Genomic DNA, 23,950 nt, shown 5'->3' on the forward strand with positions numbered 1-23,950 from the left:
CTATATAGTTCTATATCTATCTCTGTACACATTTATATATCTTATTAAGTTTCCTCCAGTTCTACTTAGAGATTTTTTTCCGATAAAACTTTTACAATATATATACTGAATAAATTATATATAACATATTAAACGAACTTTCTTATTTTACCAACTGTAGATATTTAAAAACCTTTCTTCCTTCTATACAAAACGAATTCTATGTAGATCTTCAAAATACTTTCCCACAAAATAAGTTCTACATAGATATAGATATCATCTACAGCATATGAGTTATGCAATCACGAGCTGAATACACAAAAAATATAAAAAAAATAATTGGGTATACATTTAGGAGCTTAATTATAATTTTCGGATAACGTCTATTTCCGCTGTCAGCCTAAAGATAGGCAGCAGAGCAATTTATTGAGCAGATGAACACAATAACTGCAATTTAAAGTTCTCTCTAACTGTATATAAATTTCAATTCAATTTCATTTTGATTAACTGTGCTGCAAATAAACCAAATGCCATTATTTGACGTCAACAAAAGAAGCGAATGCAAATTTCCCACGGGGACTTGCGAACGCTGCAAAATGTGTTTTATTTTGAAACAAAAGGTTTTATTTTTGGCAGGCAGGGCGAAAAAAACAGAAGCAAACAAACAAACAAACAAAAGCTGGCAGGCCCAGAGATAATCATGATGATTTTTCAGTTTTGCATATTTTTGTCAGGTGTTAAAATAAAGGATTATGAGCGAACGACAGCAGCCGCAGACCGAAAATTTACATTGACAACATTTTGGTTATAAAAACATTCGAGTCGAGGCACAGAGACAACAGTTGAACAGTTGCTGCCCACACAGCAAGGTCCACAAACATCAACTTTGCCAACAACAACAACCAAGTCCAAATAGTCTTTAGAACTATGAACAATTCGCTGCTCTGCTTGTGTAAGTTTTACATGCACTGTGTGTGTGTTGCTCTCAAACTGTAACTGCATCTTTTCGTCTCTTGCAGTTTGCCTGGCCTTCGCCGCTGCGAGCGCTAGTGTGCTGCCCGTCAAGCGCAGCCATCTGCCGGCCGTCAATCAGCATGGAGAGACGGTCTGGCTGGACGAACTGAACCAGGGCGTGCCCGACAAGTGTGACTTCGCCTGCACCGATCAGGACGTCGAGGTCTGCGCCCACAATGGCCAATGCCTGCAGCTGTTCACCAGCCGCTGCACCATGGCCGCCTACAACTGTCGCAATCCCCAGAAGCGCTTCAACGTGGTCGAGAACTATCGCTGCACCCGGGGCTATCAGCCGCTCTGCAGCAAAGCGGAGCGCAAGGAACTGCAGCTGACGCAGTGAACCGTGAGGCTGGGCTATGAGGAAGTTGGATGATGATGTGCAAAGAATTTGAATTTCGAATTGATTCTTCTACATTTTCTATTACAAACTAAAAATCAATTTTTACAATAAATGACCCTAAATTTAATAGATATGCTTTTATTATTATTATTTAATTTGTTTTAATATATATAGTCGCCAATTTAAAAATGGGGATTTATATATACTTAATAGAATTTCGGTTTTTATTATAATTCACCACTATTTTTTTTTTGTCTTTGATATTGATCGTTAGCTTTTTCCTATATGAATCATTTCTATTGGGAAAAGTAAAAACTGTAAAAATTTCACTCATATTGAAAGAATAATCAAGATCGTAATTCTTTATTAAAAGTAAATACTTTCCTCTTTAAAAAAATTTTATTTTTTCTAACTAAATCATAAATTTTATAGCTCCTTGTTAATATATGTAATTTTCCGCTAATTATTAGTTTTTATGAAACTAAAATATATTTAAGTTAAGCTAAAAAAAATGTTAAATCATAAAAGATTTCAATAGATAACGAAGATATTATTATTATTCGTGCACTTTTATTACTAATATAAAATTTAGCTATTGTTTCAATTCAAATATAAAATCTTAAAAAAAAAAAAAAAAATTTTTTTTAAATTTAAAATTTTTTTTATTTTTTATTATATTGAAATTATAGAAATTTTAATAATTAATAGTCAATTTATAATGTAAAATGTAATATATTCAGCGCATTTGCGAAGATCTATATCTTGAGATCCTGCTCTTTGCAGCGACGAGCGCACAAATCCATCATGCAGATATCCTCGTCCACGGCACGGAACGCCAGATCACGGTGCTTGCAGTTGAAGGTGTCCATAACACACTGATTGGGAAACTCGTGAATGCAGACGCCGTTGTAGGCGCAGATGGGCATCAGCTCAAACTTGGTGCACAGCTGGTCGCAGCTCTCCTGGACGGGTAGCGGCTTGGCTGGAGCGGAGCTGGCCAGCAGCAGCTGGTGGCAGCTCTTGGCGCCCTTGATCATGATGGGTCCAGGCTCAGTCGTTGTGTTGGCTGGTGCAACGACAGTTGGTTGAACCTCAGAGGAGGCAGTTTGTACAGGGATGCCAGGGTTGGGCATGCCAGGATTAGGTATGCCTGGATTGGGCATGCCTGGATTGGGGATGCCGGGATTGGGCATGCCGCGATTTGGAATACCAGGATTGGGCATGCCAGGGTTCGGGATACCAGGATTGGGCATACCGGGATTCGGGATACCAGGATTAGGCACGCCCGGATTAGGAATGCCCGGGTTTGGCATGCCAGGATTTTCGATTCCAGGATTTGGCATACTGCGATTTGGAATACCAGGATTGGGCATGCCAGGGTTCGGGATACCAGGATTGGGCATTCCGGGATTTTCGATTCCAGGATTGGGCATGCCGCGGTTTGGAATGCCAGGATTGGGCATACCGGGATTAGGAATGCCCGGGTTTGGCATGCCAGGATTTTCGATTCCAGGATTGGGCATACCGCGGTTTGGAATGCCAGGATTGGGCATACCGGGATTCGGGATACCAGGATTAGGCACGCCCGGATTCTCAGTATCCCGAATAGCTCTCATGTTGCGTACCTTGACTAGAGGCACCACAACCTCCTCTGCCGTCAGCTTGCCCGGCTTCACCTCCACCACACGCGCTACCTCCACCAATTCGTTATCTTGGCTCATGACGGGTTTTCCATTTGACAGCAACGGCACCTGGACTGTAACCCGGCCGATCTCTTCATTTGGCTTCACCTGCGCTGTGACAAACGCGGAGCACAGCAGCACTAAGAAGAGATAGAAGATATGAGATGATCTGCTTGGGTTATATTTAGATGAGAGTTCCAACCTGTGGCCAATACCAAAAGGAGTTTTCCCATCTTCAGACTTTGACTTGTTGGTCTTCTGTGTCCTGAACTGGGTCTTGGCATGGGCTTTTATACAACTTCAGATGCCCTCCGAGGTTGCGTGTGGAACCGGTTTGAAGCATGCAATCGAACAGCTGGAATGACTTAACAACAGATTCTGACAGAACCTGTTCGGACAAAGCTTTCCTTAATAAATCCAAAAATTATGCTAATTGCATTTGTTTGGCACTTCATTGAGCACTCATAAATATTTAAGCAATTGGTAAAATCATCTCATTCACATTTCTTATAAAATTGTTCTTTATTATTTTTAGTAATATTTCGTACACTTCCTTGGTGTAAATTACATTTAAAACTTGATGCATACAGCATAGTTGTTTGTGTGTACTACATACATAATTTTATATTTAGTTATGTATACATTTATTTAGTTAAGCATAATGGACTTTTTGTTAGTGTTATCTACAAGCTTAGATCTCCGCACTATTTATCGGTCTATATTATACAAATTAATTGCTAAAATTGTTTAAAAATCATTTAAGGCATCAAATATTTTGATTAGCAAATTATTAAATTTAGTTTCGATATATTTATATATATGTATATATTAAAAAGTTGACCACTTTGAGTTCTGTTTTAAGTTTTTCGTTGAGTTTAAGTTTAAGCTATTGGGGTTCGTCCACAGTTCGTCTATCAAACTGCATTGCGTTGCCCAAAACTTTGCACATTACGTCCATCATTTAAGTTTACAAATACATATGCATAAGTAGTACGTAGTTTGATTAAATATGTTTTAGTTTTATAATTAAAATGTTTTTTATTTTTACTTTCTCCCTCTTTCTCTCTCTGTCTCTCTGTCGAGTATAACTAAAAACTCCAACTCCTGGGGATTGTCCATACCATAAACGCAAATTTTTGATAGGTTCATTCATTGATCTGGATTAGTATATATGGGCAGCGTAAGACACTTGGAAAATGGGGTAGGCGGAAAATATATCGGAAGAGAGAATAGTAATAAAAACATTGAGAAATTTGGCAATGTGCACGGAAAGTTGAAGAAACAAAAAATAGTTGGGGTTACTATAGAACCTCGAATAATATGCAATATATAGTTGAAACCATGTCTCCCAAGCACTGCCCATCATTACTAAAACTATATTTAACAAATTTCAAATAATATATTATTATTTTTATAGAGTAAAACATTTGAACGGACTTCAGCACACGATTCCGTTCGCTAGGTCTACAAACGCATATACACATCATGTACATTCTAGTTATCATTTCTCTTTTATATTCATAAATTTTCATGGTTAAAAGGTGTATAATCTTACGAGCTAGTAATTTTATAGTTAATATCTTCAGGGCTCAACAACACTACAAAAACTATAAACAATTTGCTGGGTTAGACATTCTCTTTTTTTCCCTTCTTTGCTAGACAATTGAATTTTCTCTTTTTTGCTATTTTACAAACATGAAATTTTGTTTATACACAAATAACGGTTAGTTAAAAAGTAAGACGCAAAAGATATAGATACATTGTATATATAAATGATCAACAGAATTCGCATTAGATAATTTCATATAGATCCGTAGTTCTGTTCACTTGTGTTGTTCGGTTTAAAAACTACAATAAATTGTTATAAAATAAATTATGACTTAAACTGTATACATAAATATATGGGACTTGCTTAAAATTTATATTAAATTAGTTCATTAGTTTTTTTCTTTTTCTTTCTTTTTGAGTAAAGATTAAAGGTGGTCCAGAGAGTAGTATCCGGCTAATATATATTTTTCTTCATTTCATTTGATAATCTTGCGGCTTCATTTGCGCTCGATTGGCTTCACTTCGAGCAGCTGGGGATAGTTCTCCACGATGTTGAGTAGGATCGTATCGATATAGTGCTTGAGTCGCACATTTTCATCTTCCTTTTCCTGGAAGGCCTGTTGCAGCTGGAATTGATTGAAGGCCGATTAGTTGGATAGTCTTTTAGAGAGTCTTACACACTGAACACATTAACACAGACTTTGATTTCTTATATACAACATGAATGTTATGGATTTTTTTTGATGATCTTGATGAATTTCGTTAAGTACCCAATGGAAACCAACGTAAAAATTTGAAATTTTCATTAATAAATGTGCCGAAAATAATAGTAATTGTAAATTAAATACAGTGAACCACAACCAAATGACAGTCAGTCACTGTCAAACTGCAGCACATGCACAACGGCTCCCAAACCTTGTTCTGTTTGATTTTTGGTTTAATGAATTTGTTTTTGTGGATAAGCATTACCTGACTTAAGGATGCTAATGTGGCTGAATCCACAGAATCCTGTAATACAATAAATACATTTATATATATATAAAAATATGTGAGATGTAGAAGAAAACAACAACGACGAAATGCGGGACTCTCAGACTGTGCGATTCTAACAAGCAGTTGTGACTGTGCGTGGGCGGCGTGTTTGACTAATGTAATTGTGGGCGTGGACGCGGCATAATAAAAAAAGCAAAAGATCATAGGCATAGGCATAGGTACGGCGAGGAAACAGTGAAGCTTGGCTAAGTGTGGTCGGCCTACAAACCTGAGCTTGTGACATCTCCTCCAGCTCCTGGGCCAAATTGTTGAGTGTGCCATTCAGCAGGTTGCGGCCCTGCTCCACGCCGTTTGTCAGCATGGTGGCCTGATTCGTCAGCATGGTGGCCTGCAGCTCCTCGTTCTGCTCCTCGAGTGCTGCAAGGAGGAAAGATATGCATATGTTAATATAGAGTATAGAGATGAGGGGGTGCGATGATCATTCACTTACAGCGATTCTTTTGACGCATCTCCTCCAGCTCCTGATGCAGCTCCTCCAGTCTTATGCTCTCGGGTGATGTGGTGGGCATGGCGCGCGCCCCGTTCTCCTCGCGAAGGCGCTGCAGCTCGCGACTCAGCTCGAGCATCAGCTCCTCGGTGGACTTCTTTTCCTGCTCGTAGCGGCGCACCGTTTGCATTTGCTCATCGCACTCCTGTTGCAGCGCCGCAATCTGATCGCGTGCCAGCTCCAGCTGCTCCTCGGTGCGATGCAAATCGTTGGCCTGTTTATCGCATAAGACACGCAACCGTTGCGCCTCATCGCGCAGTGCATTCGCCTCGATCTCGGTGGCTTTGATCTTTATCTGGCAGTTCTCGTTCTGCAGCGAGGCTTCGCGTTCCACACGGGCCAAAATTTCGCGATGGCGTTTCTGTTCCTCGGCCAAACGTTCCTCGGCGCGCAGCTCCGACTGCAAGCGAAATGGAAACATTATTATCATATGTCAATGACTGTCAAACTGTTAACAGTCATTTACCTCTCTGTACTGCTCCTCGAGCATGTGATAGCGCGCCTGGAGCACCGCATATTCAGTCTTTGTGCGCGTCGTCCGATCCTCGGCTATATTTTGCGTATCTGACAGATCGTCCACCTTGCGCTGCAGCAGCTCCAGCTAAAAGAAAATCAATAAGAAAGAAAATATTGTTAGTGTTATTGCTTTCGTTGTGTGGAATATTCGAGAGTTGATATCAAACTACTACTAACACAATTTTTCTTCATATGCCGCAAGTCGCTGAGCAGCTCATTCACCAACTGCATATCAGCCATGTGATTTTTCAAATGCATTTGCACATATATGATATATACATTATCTGGCACTCAATATATGTATACTGTGTATCGGCTGTGTATATGTGTTTGCCTCTTGCACTCTGCTCATCAAAAATTCCACACAAATTTTTGTTGGCTTTGCGCGTTCGGCGTCGTCTTTGCTCATTTGCTTGCCCCAACCGACTGCAAACGTAGCCGGAGGCTGTATTATTTGTTTTATTTTCCGTTCGACAGCGGCGAACGCAACACGCTGTGGGCTGGCAACACTTAATTACACTCTGCAACCAAATCGGACAAAGCGTCTCAATTAAATATGCATTAACTTCATTCTAAACGCATTCTCAGCTCTGTTTCACCAGCAGCTGTTCTTGTTGTGCACACTCATGTGGCATTTAAAATTCCAACTCAATTTCACTTTTAATTTCAGCACTTTTGCTGCTCAGTGTAGAGTAGTCGAGAGTCGGAGACATAGCTGCCTAGCCCATATAAATTTCATAAATATTAAGCATACGCCCAGGTGTTTTATTTTCTGCACCCCAAAGCAAATGTTGGCGTTGCGTTCATCGAAGACTTTTGGCTAGACATGGGAAACTGAATTGTTAACTGCAGCGATTCCGAGTTTGCCACTGCTGTGCAGTGTAATTATCGTGCACACATACATATCTGTGTGTATGTGTGTAAGAATATATTTAAGAAATCACTCGTCATATGTGTGCTCAGCTGTTATTTACAGGCGATAAGGCATGTTGAAGGCGGATGCGCATTTGTGTTGCAAGCGTAACACTGTGAAGCTAATACACTCAACAAACGGGTGTTGCTACGGTTAGCCAGTGTTGCAAAGTTCTGTGAAAGTTAATACAGTGTATAGACGACTAGCGGAAGCAGAAAAAAAAAACATGACTGCATCAATTATATTCCTTATTTGCATTACAGTATATGCATATGCTAATAGCCAAGCGCTAGCTGCAGTGTTGATAAATGCATAAGTTGATATTCCAGTCAGGTTTGCTTATAAGTAGAAAATTGACTGCAGGAAATTAGGCATTCAAACATGCCCATAAATAGAATGCTGGATGGCTTCGATTCAATTGCTCATTTTTAAGGAATTTTTTAAATTTTTATTACAGTGTTGGTAAATTTTCAAGACAATATTTTAATCTATTAAAATGATAGAAGTGAATGTATAAAATTCATAATTTTTTATTTAGCTTTTGTTAACAGAGAATAGATGCTAATGCTACCAGCTATAGTGTTGGTAAATGCATACGAAATATTCGCCACGTTTGCTTAACTTTAAAAAGTGAGGTTTGTCTTCTTTATAAGAAGAAAACTTTCTATGTAAATCACAAGGTCAAATCGAATTACGATTCAAGCTAACGCAAATTCTCTTCAAATAAATAGCAGTATCCGAACCAGTGTTTGTAAATGCTTCAAGCTGTTTTGATTCTCAGCTTAAATGCTAAATGAGATTAAATAGAAATCCAATTGTATGGTCTCTGCTCTTCCATCTATCCAAATCTTTCTCATTTGCTTATTATTTACAGCTTACAAAAAGTCAAGTGAAAAGTTCAATTGAATAAAAAATGCCTCGCATTTGTGGGTGACTGTCTTTGTACAGTGGCTGTCAAACTGTGCCTAGAGCCTTCAATTAAGCTTAATTAACTGCAATTTGCGATGTTTAGGGGGCTATGTAAATAACAGCAAACAAAATGACTATGAGTAACCGATAAAAACACAAAAATAATTGACGTCAAAGCAAACTGAGAGCTATTTAGGTGAATAGATATATATTATATATATATATAAATATATGTGATATTGAATAGAATGAGAACCGTTGGACAAACAACGCGACGCGCGGCACAGCAACAACTGAAAAGAACTAGGAATGGGGCCCACCAAAAAAATGACATGTAAACTATCTATAAGACAGAGAGAGCGCCAGAGAGCAAGAGAAAGAGGTAGAGCTAGAGGAAGAGACCTGCTGAGTCAAAGTCTTTAGTGCCATATGGAGGGAGCTCTATTAGGGCCTCTGTTACTCAGATATGTGTACAATGAACCATGCCAAAAAATACAACAACAACAAAAAACAACACCAACAACAGCAACAAAATTATAGTATGTAAAGGGGCAGAAAAACTAGAATCTAATTCAAATTCTACAGAAATAAAAAGAGAAAAGAAAACAAAAACCGCTGGCTAAAATAAACAACAACAAGCCGTAAAATAACATAAAAAATAATAATATAAAAAAAGCAAATTAAAAGTCCAAGCAGACGCATTGAGTAACAAGTGCCGTTGCAAAACAGGAAAGTAGTGTGAGTGAGTGAGAGAGAGAGAGGGGGAGATAGAGAGGAAGACAGGTAGGGGAAGTGCAGGGAGTCGCTTTTGTCACTTGTCACTTTTGTTGAAGCTTGTTCCAGGGTTAACGCGGTCTGCGTGTCGAGCAACAGGAAACACCCTGTGTGTGTACGAAATTTTGTACAATTTTTAAAGCTGAGTCGTAACTTTGAACTGGAAAGTAGCGAGCAGTGTGACAGGTGACATAATGACGGCGGGAAATGGATGCTCAATAATGAAAAGCAAGAAAGACAAGCTGGCAGCTGGCAAAGGGTTAGGAAAATGCATTAGGCCAACACAAAATGACAATTTGGCTGAGCAAGTGCAAGTGAAAGGGGCTGCAATCAGAAATGTTGATTGCATGATTGACAGAATGAATACATATGTGTATATATAGATTGTAGATTTAAAACAATATTAATTATTATCTTAATGCAGGCATAAGTTGGATTTCACTCATCAACTGGCAAAGGGCTGGGAAAATGCTTTAGGCTAAGACTCGACGATAAATAAGCGAAAGAGGCTACAATCAAAAGTTTTTAGACAGAATGAATATATATAGCTTAGTATATATGTATGTAGATATGACATAGTATTAGTAATATAATAAAAATATATTTATAAGAATACGATTCACTTATCAAGTAACAAATTAAAGGAAATGATATTGAATGATTATCAGATTGAATATGATATATATAGGTGTGTATATAGATTTTAGATTTGAAATAATATAAACAAATTATATAACCCAATCAAATGTATGTTTTTGTTCATTCAGATATATTGGCTGAGTAACTGAGAGATTAAATATAATTAAATAGATATATTATAGATGTAAAATAAGATAATATAAAGCATCTTCATAGCTGCATAAGTTCGAGAAGTTTTCATTTCATTTCATTAGTTTTTCAACACTTACAATTACATTCCAATTGATTACCCCTAATCATATCGTTTTATATTAACGTTTCTCAATTAACAGCTCATAAACTCGCTCGATTAATTGAAAATCTGTACACCACAGCCCATAACAGTCAGCATTAGCTTTGACCTCAAAAGAGTCCAAACAAACACTTGCAACACTTTCCGCTTTCCGCTGGGGCAAAATACAATAATCCCCATTTGTTACATTTATCAAATGGGACGCTGCTCCCATTAGCATATATCAGGCGCGATAGACTTATATGTATATATATATGTATGTATGTATACATGTATATACAGTAAACATATGAGCAAGTGGCATCCGTTTCTCGGTCTTATCGGACTGCAAGTGACCTCGAGGGCCTGTGAAAACTCTGTTGTCGGAGAATCCGAGAGTTTTTGGCTCTTGATTAATAACATGCTCGCATTCACAGCTGCAGGCCCACAATTAGCCAGCAGCCAAATGTGTTGCGAGCGAGTCTGATAATCATGCATAAAACTGGAAAATTGCATCATGCAATTAGTTGCATGTCGAATTCTGTTGTGCGTGTGTGTGTGTGTGTGTGTGTGTGCCCCGTGGAGTCAGTGAGAGAAAGAGAAAGAAGTGGCTGTTAGCAACTACAACTACGATATCTCTCAACAGTTCTCCGATGTTCCGATCACATTAGCTTCCGAGTCAAAATTAATCTCTTTTCGAAACTTAAGACCCCAAAAGGCGCTTCTGTTCTCATTTCACATTTCTCACTTTGTCGTCTTCTCCTCGCTTACTTTCGTTGACATATTTTCACAAACACTAATCATTCGCTTGCCTAAGTTCCAGTTCATTTCATTCATTTCGTTCGTTCGTTCATTCATCAAAGTGCTTTGAGGGAATTTCTAGTTTGTTGTTATATATATTTAACTTATTTCCGAGGCAGCTGATCTCATTTGACGCATTTCTCGTATACAACGAAAGATAATTTATGTATTTGTTGTTTACTTTCAGCAGATGTTTGCAATTTACAAAAAAAGATCTTCTAATGTTTGTTTAAATTTTGATTTTTTTTTTAGGATAAATATGTCAAGGAAATACGTAAACAATTTTGGAAAAATATTACGGCTAATTGGTTACTAGAAAAAGTTGTTTTGCTTCGCTTTCTAGCTAAGGCTTGACATGAATATAGTTTATATGATAAACCTATTAATAATGTCAGTTCGTAAGCATTAGGCCTTTTATGTCTCCTTTACAGCTTGAAGACAATAATAATATATAGGCAATATACAGTTTGATAAACAATAAATTAGTACAACAAATACTAGGAAAAGTTTGAATACTACCTACTCAGAGGTAAATCCCGAAACTCTTCTAGTCATCTGCTTAGTATAAGTTGAACAACACTGTTTTGTAGTAAGTGAAGCAAATTTGTTTTCTAGTGAATCTTAGCTATTTTTAGATCAACTTTTAAAGACCTAAAGCTTAACAAAACATTTTTTTTAAATCAACATTTTCAACATTGTATAAAATTATTTCATTGCTCTGATTTGTCATAAAAAAATTTCAACACGGAAATTTACATTTAAAATGGTTTTGCAAGATTCAAAGCTAAATATATCAAGGAATTCCTGATTCCATTCCATAAACTTTCAATAAACATTAATACAGACAACAAAAATAGTAACTCAAAATAAGTATAAGTATAAAATTTGATACGTTTATCAACACTAATATGCAGTATAACAACATTATGTTGCTTTCTCAGCTAAAATTATTAATATAATGTTAACGAATGCCTAAAAAATACAAGTACAACCTGCATAAGGCGTTTATCAACATTTCAACTTTAAGCCAAGTTAACTCCTCAAACACTCACATCATTTGTTTCCAGCATTTTCAGTGCTCAATTCACAATTCGAATATTTGAAATGCAATTCGGGAAACTTTTCATATATTTGCATTTGCAGTGCACCCGTAACTATCTAGTAATAGACTAAACCGCCTGACTAGACAACAGCACTTATTTATAGTAAATGGAAATTATTGACATGCTATACTAGACAAAGAGGCATACACGCAACCCTATGGGACTATACGACTGTACGAGTACGACTATGAATTAGGCAAAATGAGGGGGACACTTTAATGAAATTGCATTTGCAATAGCATAAATTATTCAAGAAGTTGTTAGAGGTTGTAGATGGGGGATGTTTGGGGTTTGCTTACTTGCTCGTTGAAATTATCGCATATCTCGGCACTGAGGGAGCCGTTCATTTTGCTATTCGAACCGTTCGGTGATCCACCGTTGCCGTTCTCTTCGAAATCACAGAGCAATTTGTTCTTGAAGTTCTTCAAGTTTTCCAATTTGAAACCGTTTGTATTCGTATTGTTGGTTTTGTTATTAAATTTACTGGTCAACGTTTCCAAATTGTATATTTTATTGTTGTTATTTGTGTTATTGTTGTTGTTATTGTTATTCGACTCCAAGCTATTGTTGTTGTTCGTTTCGAGCTTGTTCTCGATAAAGACCAACGAATTGGGCTCCGAATCGGATGGCACAATATTCTCAAAATCAGCCGGATTGAGGCTCAGAAATGTCTCCTGATCAATCAGTATGGGCTGCTTGCCAAATCCACTATAGTCATCAGCCACGCCCACGCCCAGACTATAGGCGTTGCACAGTGGATTCTGTGTGGAGCTGGTATTGAAATTCAAATTCAAATCCTCCAAACTCTCGGCCGAGGATAGTTTCTGACTAGCATTCCTCTCGCTGCCGAATTTGATGTTGCCGCTGTTATTGTTGTTGTTGTTCAGCTTTTGATTTACTGTTGTTGCCGGCGAGTTCGCTGTTGGTCCGACAAATTCGAATTGACCCGCCCACATATCATAGGCTAAGTCAATGCTATCGGGCTGGCTGGCAGGTTGACTACTCATGATTTTTGTTGTACTTGTTATTATTATTATTGTTGTTGTTGTTGTTGTTCAGATTTTTCAAATCGATTTTTGTTACACTTTTGCTTTCAGTTTTATTTTTGATAGCTGAGGCGTGGCACTGGGCGTTGTAAATTCACACTTTTTTTTGTTGTTTTCGATTCTCTTTTTGTTTGAGTTTTATTTTTGTTGTGGAAGACACGACGTTTTCTTTTTCTTTTTGTTTTTATCTTTTAAGGCACATTTTTGGTTTTTATTTGATATGTTAAATACTTAATTCAGTTCTCTTTTTATATTTTTTATAATTTATTGGGCACTTTTCGATGCATTGTTGTGCACTATGGAAATACACGAAATTGTAACAATAAAATATAAGCATATAAATACATATATTTATATGTAATACAAATACGTATAAATATGTTACAAATGTTTGAAGTAGTTACAATAAATACATCAATTAATACATATATTTATTGTTGCGTATTTTGCTATGTATTTTTATTACAATTTATATATGCATATATATATAAATATTCTGTTACAATTTCAATATGCAATGGTTTATTTTATTTATCTATTGTATCTCAATTTGCAACAGTGTTTTATCACATAAATATTGTTGTATGCATTCATTTAAATTCTTGAATACGATTTAAATTTCAGATTTCAGCATTTATTATTTATTTTTTTAAATATTTTATATTTTAAATTAAATGTATATTTTTTCGGTATTTAATGATTTATTATCATATATTTTATATTTCTTTCATTTTATAAATATTTTTTTTTAGATTTATTTATTTTTAAAAGTATTTTATTTCTATTTTATTATTCTATTTTAATATTTATAGTACTAGCTACATATTTTTATTCTCTTTTTTTTTATTATTTAATATTTTATGTTTATCAAACGAGTTCCATTTTATTATTAACAAATTTATTACATTCTTATAACCATATTATAAAGCTTAATTTCGCTCTCTTTTCATTTGTTTAATGGCTGAATAAAAGCTTGTTCATAGGCAATTTCACCCAAATTGTTATATAATTTTTAGAGGCTTACATAACGACTCCCAAAAGAATAATAAACAACAATTGGGCTTCAAGTTAACTCTCCCAGCAATTAGAGCTTGCGTTATATTCAAGAAATCTACGCATTATAAAACATTATACGATTGCGAATCGCACGCATATTTTCCTAATGAGTTTCTTCAACCCAAGCAAGAACAATCAGCAGAAAGTGTAAGAAATATTTTTAATTTCTGCCAGAGGAGCTGTAATAAAAGAACTGAAGACGATGCGAAAGATGAAAATCCAGCTCGAGGTCAGGCAAATTGAAAGGTAAAACTGTTCCGGATTCCATGCACTGACTTTGGGGGCCCACACAACGGCAGTCGTTGCACAATATGAAAGAAAAATTCAGTCGAAACAAAGGAATAATGGCAAATAGCATTCAAGAATTTTACTGCTTCCATGTTTTTCCCCAATGCTGCAGGAAATGCAAGCGCGCGCGCTCTCTCGCAGTCCAAACAAAAGTCATAAGATCCAAGTTCTGGAAGACCTCTGTACCCCCGTCGCCTCCTGCTCCGTGCCTGCCCTGGTCACGCCTCTTTCTACACGACTGAGTTGGGTTCTGCTTTTGTTAAAGTCTTTCCTTGTCTTTCTTCTCTCTGTTTAATTTCCGACTTGAATTGATGAACTTCGTGCAGATAAAGCAACGCAAAAGACTCTACAGAGCCGCGTCTTCTTCTATCGCCTGTTTAGTGGAGCATGCAATGCTGCAACTCTTCTTCATCTTGCCAAAGCATTGCATAATACCGCCTCTTAGGCGAATAATCTTCAATAATTTTGTTGTTATTTTTCGCTGCTGATGATTCAATTCTAGAGCTGAGCGAAATGTGTCATACACATGACTCTTAAATTTTTCTTAAATTGTTTATAATAAATTCTCGGCATGATTCACACGCACACAGACACAGAAAATCTCTCAAAAAGAAAAGATCGCGCCGCTGCCTTTCAACTAGAGCCTCAGCACAATTGTTTTAAGTGGCGGCCACAATAAATTCTAATTTACAATCTGAGTAAAAATAATAATAAAATTGAGAGCATTTCGGGCAATGTGTGTACGAATGTGTTTGAGTGTATGCGTGTGTATATAAATTTTTTAGAATTTCAGCAAGCTTCATAGAGGAAAATTAATTTTCCTAGCATGTATTCCCAAAAGTTTTGTATGCAAAAAGTATTTCTCGAGAAATTTATCAGCTTGCTAATTCCCTAGAATCTCTTAATACCTATTTTTATTAAATTTGTTATTAAATTTTTATCAAATATCTTGCCTATTCATCCAACTATTTCTCTAGTTTACAACAATGTCAATTGCTTAGCCAAAAGGCAAATGAAACTCGAGCACAACTCATATTGAATTATGTACTTGTTTCTCGACTGCTTTACAACAATGACAACAACAACAATAACAACTGCAGCAGCAACAACAACTTTCACCATCTCTCGCCCAGTTGGCAACCACAACAACAATTTAGAGACTGTCGCATCAAGTTTTTCACAGGTTTTACTTTTTTTATTTCAAAAATCTTAATCACTTTCAGCGGAAAATCGCATTACAATAACTTTGTAAAGAAACTGAGAGAGAAACAAGATTTGGACATTGTTTTTCCACAGTTCGGCTTAATGGTCTAGCCATTTATAAACATCGCATATGAGATAAAACGGTGGCGTATGCGTGATATTCAATGTTCAACGCCCCAATCAGATGGGCTGCAGACATTTTTATGATGCTCTCATGCATATTGATTTGTAGCTGCCACTTGACGTGTTGCAGCTGCAGTTGCAACCGCTGTCGCTGCTGCTGTTGCTGCTGCTGCAGTCTGCAGTTGTTGTTGTTGCTGTTGTTGCCTGCGCACGATTTGAGACAATGGAAATTAAGTTAATGACGCACCTACAGAACGTGCCGCTGCATATCGTGAAAAATTGAAAACGAAATTGATATTAACTAAAAAAAGAAAAACAAAATCATAATGATGCAACTTTGGGCTTTACGGGTTTTCTTACATTTTCATATTTGCTGCCCACACACACAGATCATAAAAGAAATTGCCTTTGGGCCATATATTTATGGCGCATTTTTTGATGGAAGTTTCGAATTTTTATGGACATTCCAATGTCTGTCGTGAATTATGTAAAAGACAAATCTGAGCCCAATTATTAGCCTTCATTTGATTTATAAATTTTATGAAGTGTGGGCAAAGCTTAGTTTTCCAATATGGAAAATGCATATAATTGAAAGTGCATTTAATTAGCCAAATAAAGTGATGGCAATACTTGGAAGCAAACATTTCTATGAACTCTATAAAGTTTGGAAATTTTTATTTAAATTTATATATTTTGTAATGATTTTTTTATAAATTTTTTTCCAATTATAATTATACTTTATCAGTCGGTTAATAAATTGCTGAAGACCTTTATGAGTTAACGAAAGTTTGAATCACACATTCGTGCAGAAAAAAATTATTTACGTATATAATAATAATAAATTAAGAATATAATATATCAAATTCCATTTGTATAATATAATTTTTAAGAATCAATATTTGATATTATATAGGTTGACCGGCAAATAATTTTTTAATTTTCGTAATTTAATTTTGAATAAAAATTATTAATGATAAATGGAAAAAAAAACAGGAAGTATTCGTTAAACCCAAGTTTTTAATTTTAATTTAATTTTGTTTCCAATTTGTTTTTCCATATTTAAAATTTCTTCTTTTAATTTTTTTTAATAAGTAAAATTTAATATATTTTTATTTATTTAATTCTATAAACATGTTTTTTTTTATTTGTTATTATTTCCTCTTTTCAAATAACTAAGACTAAGACATTATTTAAATGATTATGTACATATGTATATGTATATACATTTACTACTATTACATCCTTCCACTGCACACTAGGTTTAGCTACATCTACAAAGTTCTCTTTCGAGCAAAACAATCAATTGACAATTAAAATCTTCTCCAAGCAAAAATATTTCGCAAGTGCTCTGCACTAATTTGAATACCCAAGACCATTAGAGCTGGTCTAACTTCCAATAGTTTCAAGAGTTGTTCCACTTTCGAAAACGCTCCACACTCAAACTCTTCCAGGAAGGCAATTTAACCGCATTAGAGCCTAAGAAGTTCAGCCATTTACACATTCGAAGAGAACACAGCGCATATGCACTTTAGGATTTGCGCTAGTTTCTAACCTCATTTGATAAGTGTGGATGGATTTTTTGTTGTTGTTTTTCTTTTCCTCTTTGTCCATGTCCATTATGCAAAAGCCTTTGTAACGCCCTCACGTTGAGCCCTTTTCAGAACTTGGCCAACACAGACACAAACACACACATACAGGCATAGACAACTGTGTTAACCTCATTTCACAATGTGAGGTCTGTCAGGGGGATAGACAACAGCTGTTTGCTGTCACACTGATCTCTCACCTTGCCTTTGCATAATTTCTCATTGCAATTGCAGCAAAACTTAGAAGATGATGTTGAAGAAGACGTAGAAGAAGAAGAAGAACTCAAGTGTAATCATAGCAGCAACAGCAACAGCAACATCAACTAACAGCTAAAGTTTAGCTCTTATGTTCCTCTTTCATCTTCATTATATAAGCAACAACAAGCCAAACAGCCAGCAGAGCGTAAAATTATTTTTGTTTTTGTTTGTCTGTGTGTGTGTGTTTTTTTTTTTTTATGTACTGCCAAACAATTAGAATCTAAGCTGCAACAGCTTGGGTTTTTCTTCGAGTGTAATGAAAGCAGTTTGCCTTATTATTTTGCATGTCCAGGGCCCTGTCGCTGTTTATCTTTCAGCTTTGTTCCATTCGTGCCTTGGCATATCCCCAACAAGTTTCTAATTACGCCAAATTCAATGCGCCGCTGCTCGCCAACCATGAAAACAACAATGTTTAGCCTATTTAGCCTACGAAATCAACGGACGAACTGAATGAATAAGTGAAACGCATAGCGAACCTATACGAAGTGAGGCAGACATTTGGCCAGCTTATCAGCTAGTCGACTTTATAGCTAACTAAGGTCGATTTTCTACGGTGTCAAGGGGAGAGGCCAACGCAGCGGAAAATGATTGATAATAGAACTGAGTGTTCCCTTTTTTTTTTTTTTTTTTTTTGGGGTTACTGTTTAGATTGGACACTCTTTATACGCACATGCTAAAGCTAACAGAAATTGCAGTACAAAATTGGTAAGTAAATAAAATAAAATGATGGATGACGCCAGGGCACATCCAAGAGAAATACAAACTACAGATAAGAAGTCTTTAAATGAAGATATTCTTTTATTACAGATGACTTTTTAAAGATCTGCGACTGAGTGAAATTATAGGCGATCTAGTTCAAATGAGCCATATACAAGATTGTGACTGAACTACTTCCAAGTGAACGATTTATAATTTGATTACCGTCTCTTTAACCCAACTTCATTTGGGGTAGGTTATTGGAATAAATTAGGTTTGCGAGCTGCGCATAAAAGATTAGAAACAGCAAACTCATTAATCAATTAAATGAACTAGGTTAAATGAGCTACTTATCGCAAATTTAAATGGAAACTAGGAGAACCTAATTATGTTGACTAAAAATAAAATAGGCTTGCAGTCAAACTTAATTAAATAAACTAAATGATATATGTAGAAAAATTACTTTGTGAACTAGTTCAAACGAACACGGAAATCTATAAGACTTTAAAGCTAAATAGCTCAAATAAAAATCATAAAAACCCTTAATATATAAACTCTTAAAATGAGTATTCTATTTTCCATTTCATAATAACAAACTAGTTCGAAGTTTTAATAAACAGTTACAGTTAATTAATATTCCTTATCGCAAATAATATTTGCTAACAAAAGTAAAGCCGCCTAATTAATTCCCCCAAACTAACTAAACTTTCTTTATTTTACATTTTTAAGATGATTTGAACAATTTTCGGCTCATCTTTTATTGTTAAGTCAATGGCAGAGAGGTATGAGAAATATATCATTAGCTTTTCAAAATGATTTTCACAGCGCAATTTACATACAATTGCCGGCTCTCGGTAAGAGGAGCAACGGAAAATGCAGGGACGGGGGCGGGATCGATGCTGGGGACTACATAAATAAGCAGCAAGCAGCTCATTAAATGCAAATTTTCTTGAACAACAAACAGCAGCAGCCAAAACCGAGGATAAAGCATATTTTTTGTGTGTGCTGAACGAACAAAAGAGCTTCAAAAATATTATTAAATCAATTTGATTTTGCTTCGTTGGAATTTTCATTTTTTGTGGAATTTTAATTTGCATGTCAAGTGGACGCAACGTGCGCTAAATTGGAAAAGCTCTGGCAATTTTCACATCAAACGATTTGGCAGTGTCGTTTTTAGTCAATCTGACTAAATATTTTATTATTAAATGCAATTCAAGGTAAACAAACAGTTGCTCTATTAATCATTAATATCCACAAATTATATAAATATACATATGTGTTTAAGAGATTAACATTTTATTATTGTACACCGCATACACGATAGCATAAATAAACAAACCCGACGAAAATAAAAACTTCGACTACAACACGCGAAACGCGAAAGGCGAACTGAACGCCAAAAAATTCACGGGCAAATTTTCAAATTGAACAAAAACTGAGAGAATCACAGATAAAGAAAACATAGGGGGTAGAGAGAGAGAGAGAGAGCAAGTGAGCGAGAGAGCGACGCACTACAACAGAGAGTCTCTCAAGACCCGACGATTCGTTCAGATCTTAAAAATAGTCAAACGCAAATAATGACCGAATCAACAAAGAAACCAACCTAACGTCGAACCTCAATTCGCTCAGTAGTCCCCAGTCTGTCCTCTTTGCAACTGAAAACTCAGCACTGGCCTTTCAATCAACAATTGCCATATGTTCGCTCATCACATGGGAGCCCAGGGTGCTCGTCGAATTACTTACATATGCACATGCTCTCCACATATGGTAAAAATATCAAACGAGGGTAGTTTGAAGAAATATTGTAGGCTTCTATATAAAATCAAAAGCATTATATATGAATCTATTTAACAAATATTTATAAACTATATAACAAATACATATATATAAAATAATAATAATAATATTATAATACAATAATATATATTAAAAAATGTATATATATATATATATATATATATATATATATATATATATATATATATATATATATTATATGTTTTTTAATATAAGAGAAGTTCCACAACAAATTCTGTTTTAATTAGATTATAAATCGTTAATAGACCGAATTTTATAATTTTTTAAATCATATATATATTTTTAATTTTCTTTTATTCTACAGATTTTTATAACACACAAAAATTATTTTAAAATTTGTAGAAAAAAATTATTATTTTAATTATTTTTTATTATTATTATTTTTATTTTTTTTTATTATTAAGGATATGGTATTTATTGTTTCAAATGTTTTAAAAATTGTATCAATATTTATATATCTATATATATATATATTTTTTGTTTATTATTATTATTATTATTATTTTTTTTTTTTTTTTTTTCATTTCAATAAATTTTAAATATATGTATACTTATATATTTCTATCAAATTTGTTCCTATGTATTTTAATAAACCTCTCCAATACTTGTGGAGCCACCCTCTCGGATGACTCTCCCAGTAACGACAACGCATAATTATGAGGAATTTCAGATCTAACCTCCCCCGACCCAGCAAAAGCGCAAGTGAATAAGCGCGGACACGAACCATTATGAGTCGCTAGCAAACGGAACGCGAGCGACCAACAATTGTCACGCGTCCTCATCAGCAGATGGGCAACGAACACGCCCACTGCCCACCCCGTGTCTTTATCCCACATGTATGTGCGTGTCATTGAGAGTTGATGTCATCAACACAAAGATTGAGATTTCCCTTATGTTTGACTCAACATTTGTAAAGTGTGTGTGTGAGAGAGAGAGACGAATAGGGAGAGAGGAAGAGGGAGAACTTTGGTTTATTGGCTTCTGGTTCCGGCTCTCTGTCTGTCTACATGTGCCGTTATAATTCTCTAACAGCTAATTGAGAATCTAATGAAAATTTCAAACAAACATTAACGGCCGGAAAATGTCTGAGCAGGGAGAGAAAGAGAGACAGAGAGAGTAAAAGAGAAACCCTCAAAAAAGAAAAGAACTATTTTTAATGAACTTGAAATTGTGCGTGATTTATGTGAAGGTTTTATATTATATAGCGGGCTTATATCTAAAGAAAATGGGAGGGAAAGGGGCTCATTATTTCCATGAACTTCCGTTGTTTTTCATATAAGAATTTTACATATTAATTAAGAATTTTCATAATGAATTCTGAAAGTTTTTTCAAAATTCAGTTCTTTGTATATTTATAAAAATTAATTATAGATATTTATATAAAATTTAAAGTTTATTTTTATATTTGTTACACATCTGTCGTTTTGTTTAATTCGAACAGCTTTGACAGCCTTTGATTCAACCACAAACTTCAATTAGAGATCAATCAAGCAATATTCCGGTGTTATTTTCGATTAGCCGGCTGAACGATCGTAGATCGACCGAGACACTTAAGGTTTTTTTTTTCCTTCCTTTGTGTTTTCGCTTTTTATAACAGACATAGCAATTAACGTCGTTTTGTGGTCGTCTCAATTTACAATATTGAATAATCGCTTAATGAGCCGCAAGACACCTGACCAGCTAACGTAACTGATAAACGCTCATTATGAATCGGCAATCGATAAACGGTAGCCTCAGCTATTGATAAACATTTATATATGTATGGGTATATGGCTTTTATTGTTAAATTAATTTACACTTGGCACATTTTCTTTTTGTCTGCATATTTATTGCAAATTATTTAGCACCCACCACAAAGAGGAAAACCCGAAACAAAGTTGAACGTTGAAGCAGCTGCAGTTCGCGTCTTTTGCATTTCCCAAAAGCCAAAAGCGAAAAAAACAAAACAAAACAATCAACGAACACACACAAAAAGCTAAGCACGCGAGTGAGAGAGAGAGAGCAGGAGAGCGGAACTCCCCAGCCAACGCGAGGCGGCCGTTTTTCCGTTTGTTATCGCGCTTCGTTCGTTGTGCACGCGGCAAGAGTTAAATGCAATCTGAGCGCACAGCGCACGAACGGACGTTGGCTGAGCGGGCAAAGCAGAGCGCATAGAAGACATTGGCGTCGACACTCGCGACTCGCGACGCCGCAGCAGCAGAGCGACGCTGGCGCTCCTAGCTAAGCTAACTTGTTGGGTGCCCATTGACGTCGACACGCTGCCTCAGTCGCCGCCGCCGTCGCCGTCGCAGTCGTAGTTCGTTTTGCTCTGCTCTGCACAGCCGAAAATGCGACTAATGCGACTTAGCAATAGAAATTGTAGTGAGAAAGCAAAAGGAATAAACATATGCTGCTAAGGAAAGGAGAGTGAGAAAGCACACAAACATACACACACACACATACAAATACATTGAGCCGAACTGTAATGCACTTTTTGAACTAATCAGCTGTTCATTTGAGAGCAGCAAGCAAAGAACTAGGCAGAGTAATTTAAAGATCATTTTCTTTTTAATTAACATGTTTAATGTATTCAAATTTAGACGCTCACCCACATAGTGCTAGAAACTAGAAATAAAACATTTGTTATTCATTATCTTAGTTGTACCAGACAATTGTTTATGTACAGCACTTAAGGAACCGGTTACCATGCACCCTCGCGTGCTTCGGCTTCTCGGTTGCCTAGCATCCACTTGGTAAGTATTGGTACTTATGAAAAGGAGTCTTCGATTCGATTCAGTCGTCCCAGCAACGGCGGAGTAAACAAAACTAAATTTGTATACAAACGCGGGCGCGGGCAACCACAAAAACCAAAATAAGAAAAAAATTAAACGCAAATAAATGACCGCATGCAATTGCAGCTATTTATACCCAGGGGGTGAGAGGGGGACGGCGCTATTTGTTAGCTATTTATTAAACAACGGTAAACAAATGCTAACCAAAAGTTTGACTAATCAATGCACACAATACGAATCGACTTAAAGAATTGCCGCACAAAACAATCAACTAAGGAATATTAAATTTTATTATAACACTAACCCAACCTCTACTCTGTGTGTATAACACTTTGACAAAGCTGTAATACATATGCTCAGCTTCGTATGTGTGTCAGAGATAAGCAAAATATTAACAGTTGCTCAAAGAGTTGCGTAGCTGGTTCATGCGAACAAGTTCGCTGAGTGCTTTAGCTAATTGAGCTGGTTCGAGCAGCATTATCATCTATGACTGCTAATCAAAGTCAAGCATTTTAATAAATTTAAGATAACTTCTCCTATAAAAGGCAAATATAGCTAAGCTCCCACAGTAATTCCTTGACTTCCTTTAATAGCAAATGCTAAGAGTTCAACTCGTAGTTCATTTGCACGTAGGCCGTAATTGCTCACTCTCCCTTGTTGAACAACCTCTGCCTGGTTAGTGGTAACTGTCTCATTACTTATAATGTATTATCGCACGAAGCACAACAACAACGTTGGCAATTTTTTGGTGCGGCAAGTGCGCGAGCTAGTTGACTATTAATGTAACACCCGTTTGCCTTGTACAACCTTGCAAAAATAAATAAAAGAAAAGCAAAATAAAAATACTGAAAAGATACACAATAAATACGAAAAGAGTAAAAAGAGGCTTAAAAGCAAAAACAAGCGCAAGTCACAGGCCACAATATGACGTAATGGGCCGGACGGACAAACCTAACAGAAGGCGTAGGATTTATGTGGCTGTTGCTTTTGCTGTTGTTGCCATCAGTCGGGCTGCCACGCCCTCACTTAACGAACGCCTCGTGTGGGAAATCAGCAGCAGCAACAACGTAACATTA

At 36.1% G+C, this 23,950-nt stretch overlaps 3 protein-coding genes across 13 annotated transcripts in view; 1 reads left to right on the forward strand and 2 right to left on the reverse strand.

Moving 5' to 3' along the window:
• Positions 1–809: 809 nt before the first annotated feature.
• On the forward strand, positions 810–1,460 carry LOC6582961. Its single transcript, XM_002008606.3, has 2 exons — positions 810–931; positions 999–1,460. Exons 1-2 carry the CDS (start codon positions 907–909, stop codon positions 1,331–1,333), a joined length of 360 nt encoding a protein of 119 aa, XP_002008642.1. The 5' UTR covers positions 810–906; the 3' UTR covers positions 1,334–1,460.
• A 548-nt stretch (positions 1,461–2,008) lies between these two features.
• Positions 2,009–3,327, reverse strand: LOC6582962 (vegetative cell wall protein gp1). The gene is made up of 2 exons (XM_032731716.2): positions 3,218–3,327; positions 2,009–3,155 (listed from the first exon to the last, which is right to left on the reverse strand). The coding sequence occupies exons 1-2, from the start codon at positions 3,297–3,299 to the stop codon at positions 2,089–2,091; spliced, it is 1,149 nt and encodes a 382-aa protein (XP_032587607.1). The 5' UTR covers positions 3,300–3,327; the 3' UTR covers positions 2,009–2,088.
• A 185-nt stretch (positions 3,328–3,512) lies between these two features.
• Positions 3,513–23,950, reverse strand: part of LOC6582963 (rab11 family-interacting protein 3) — a 57,993-nt gene continuing 37,555 nt past the window's right edge. For 5 of the 11 annotated variants that reach the window (XM_015162667.3, XM_015162662.3, XM_015162663.3 and 2 more), the window contains 5 exons: positions 6,570–6,704; positions 6,047–6,503; positions 5,825–5,973; positions 5,533–5,571; positions 3,513–5,189 (listed from right to left, as the gene is read on the reverse strand). In XM_015162667.3, coding sequence (XP_015018153.1) covers positions 5,061–5,189; positions 5,533–5,571; positions 5,825–5,973; positions 6,047–6,503; positions 6,570–6,704 — 909 coding nt within the window. In that variant the 3' untranslated portion in view covers positions 3,513–5,060. Of the gene's footprint in view, positions 5,190–5,532; positions 5,572–5,824; positions 5,974–6,046; positions 6,504–6,569; positions 6,705–6,796; positions 6,893–11,978; positions 12,012–12,328; positions 13,246–23,950 lie in introns of those variants that run through there. The other 6 variants (XM_002008608.4, XM_015162664.3, XM_015162665.3 and 3 more) reach the window with 5 other exon arrangements.

The sequence above is a fragment of the Drosophila mojavensis genome, unplaced genomic scaffold (genome assembly GCF_018153725.1).
Source record: "Drosophila mojavensis isolate 15081-1352.22 unplaced genomic scaffold, ASM1815372v1 contig_74, whole genome shotgun sequence".
Lineage (NCBI taxonomy): Eukaryota > Metazoa > Arthropoda > Insecta > Diptera > Drosophilidae > Drosophila > Drosophila mojavensis.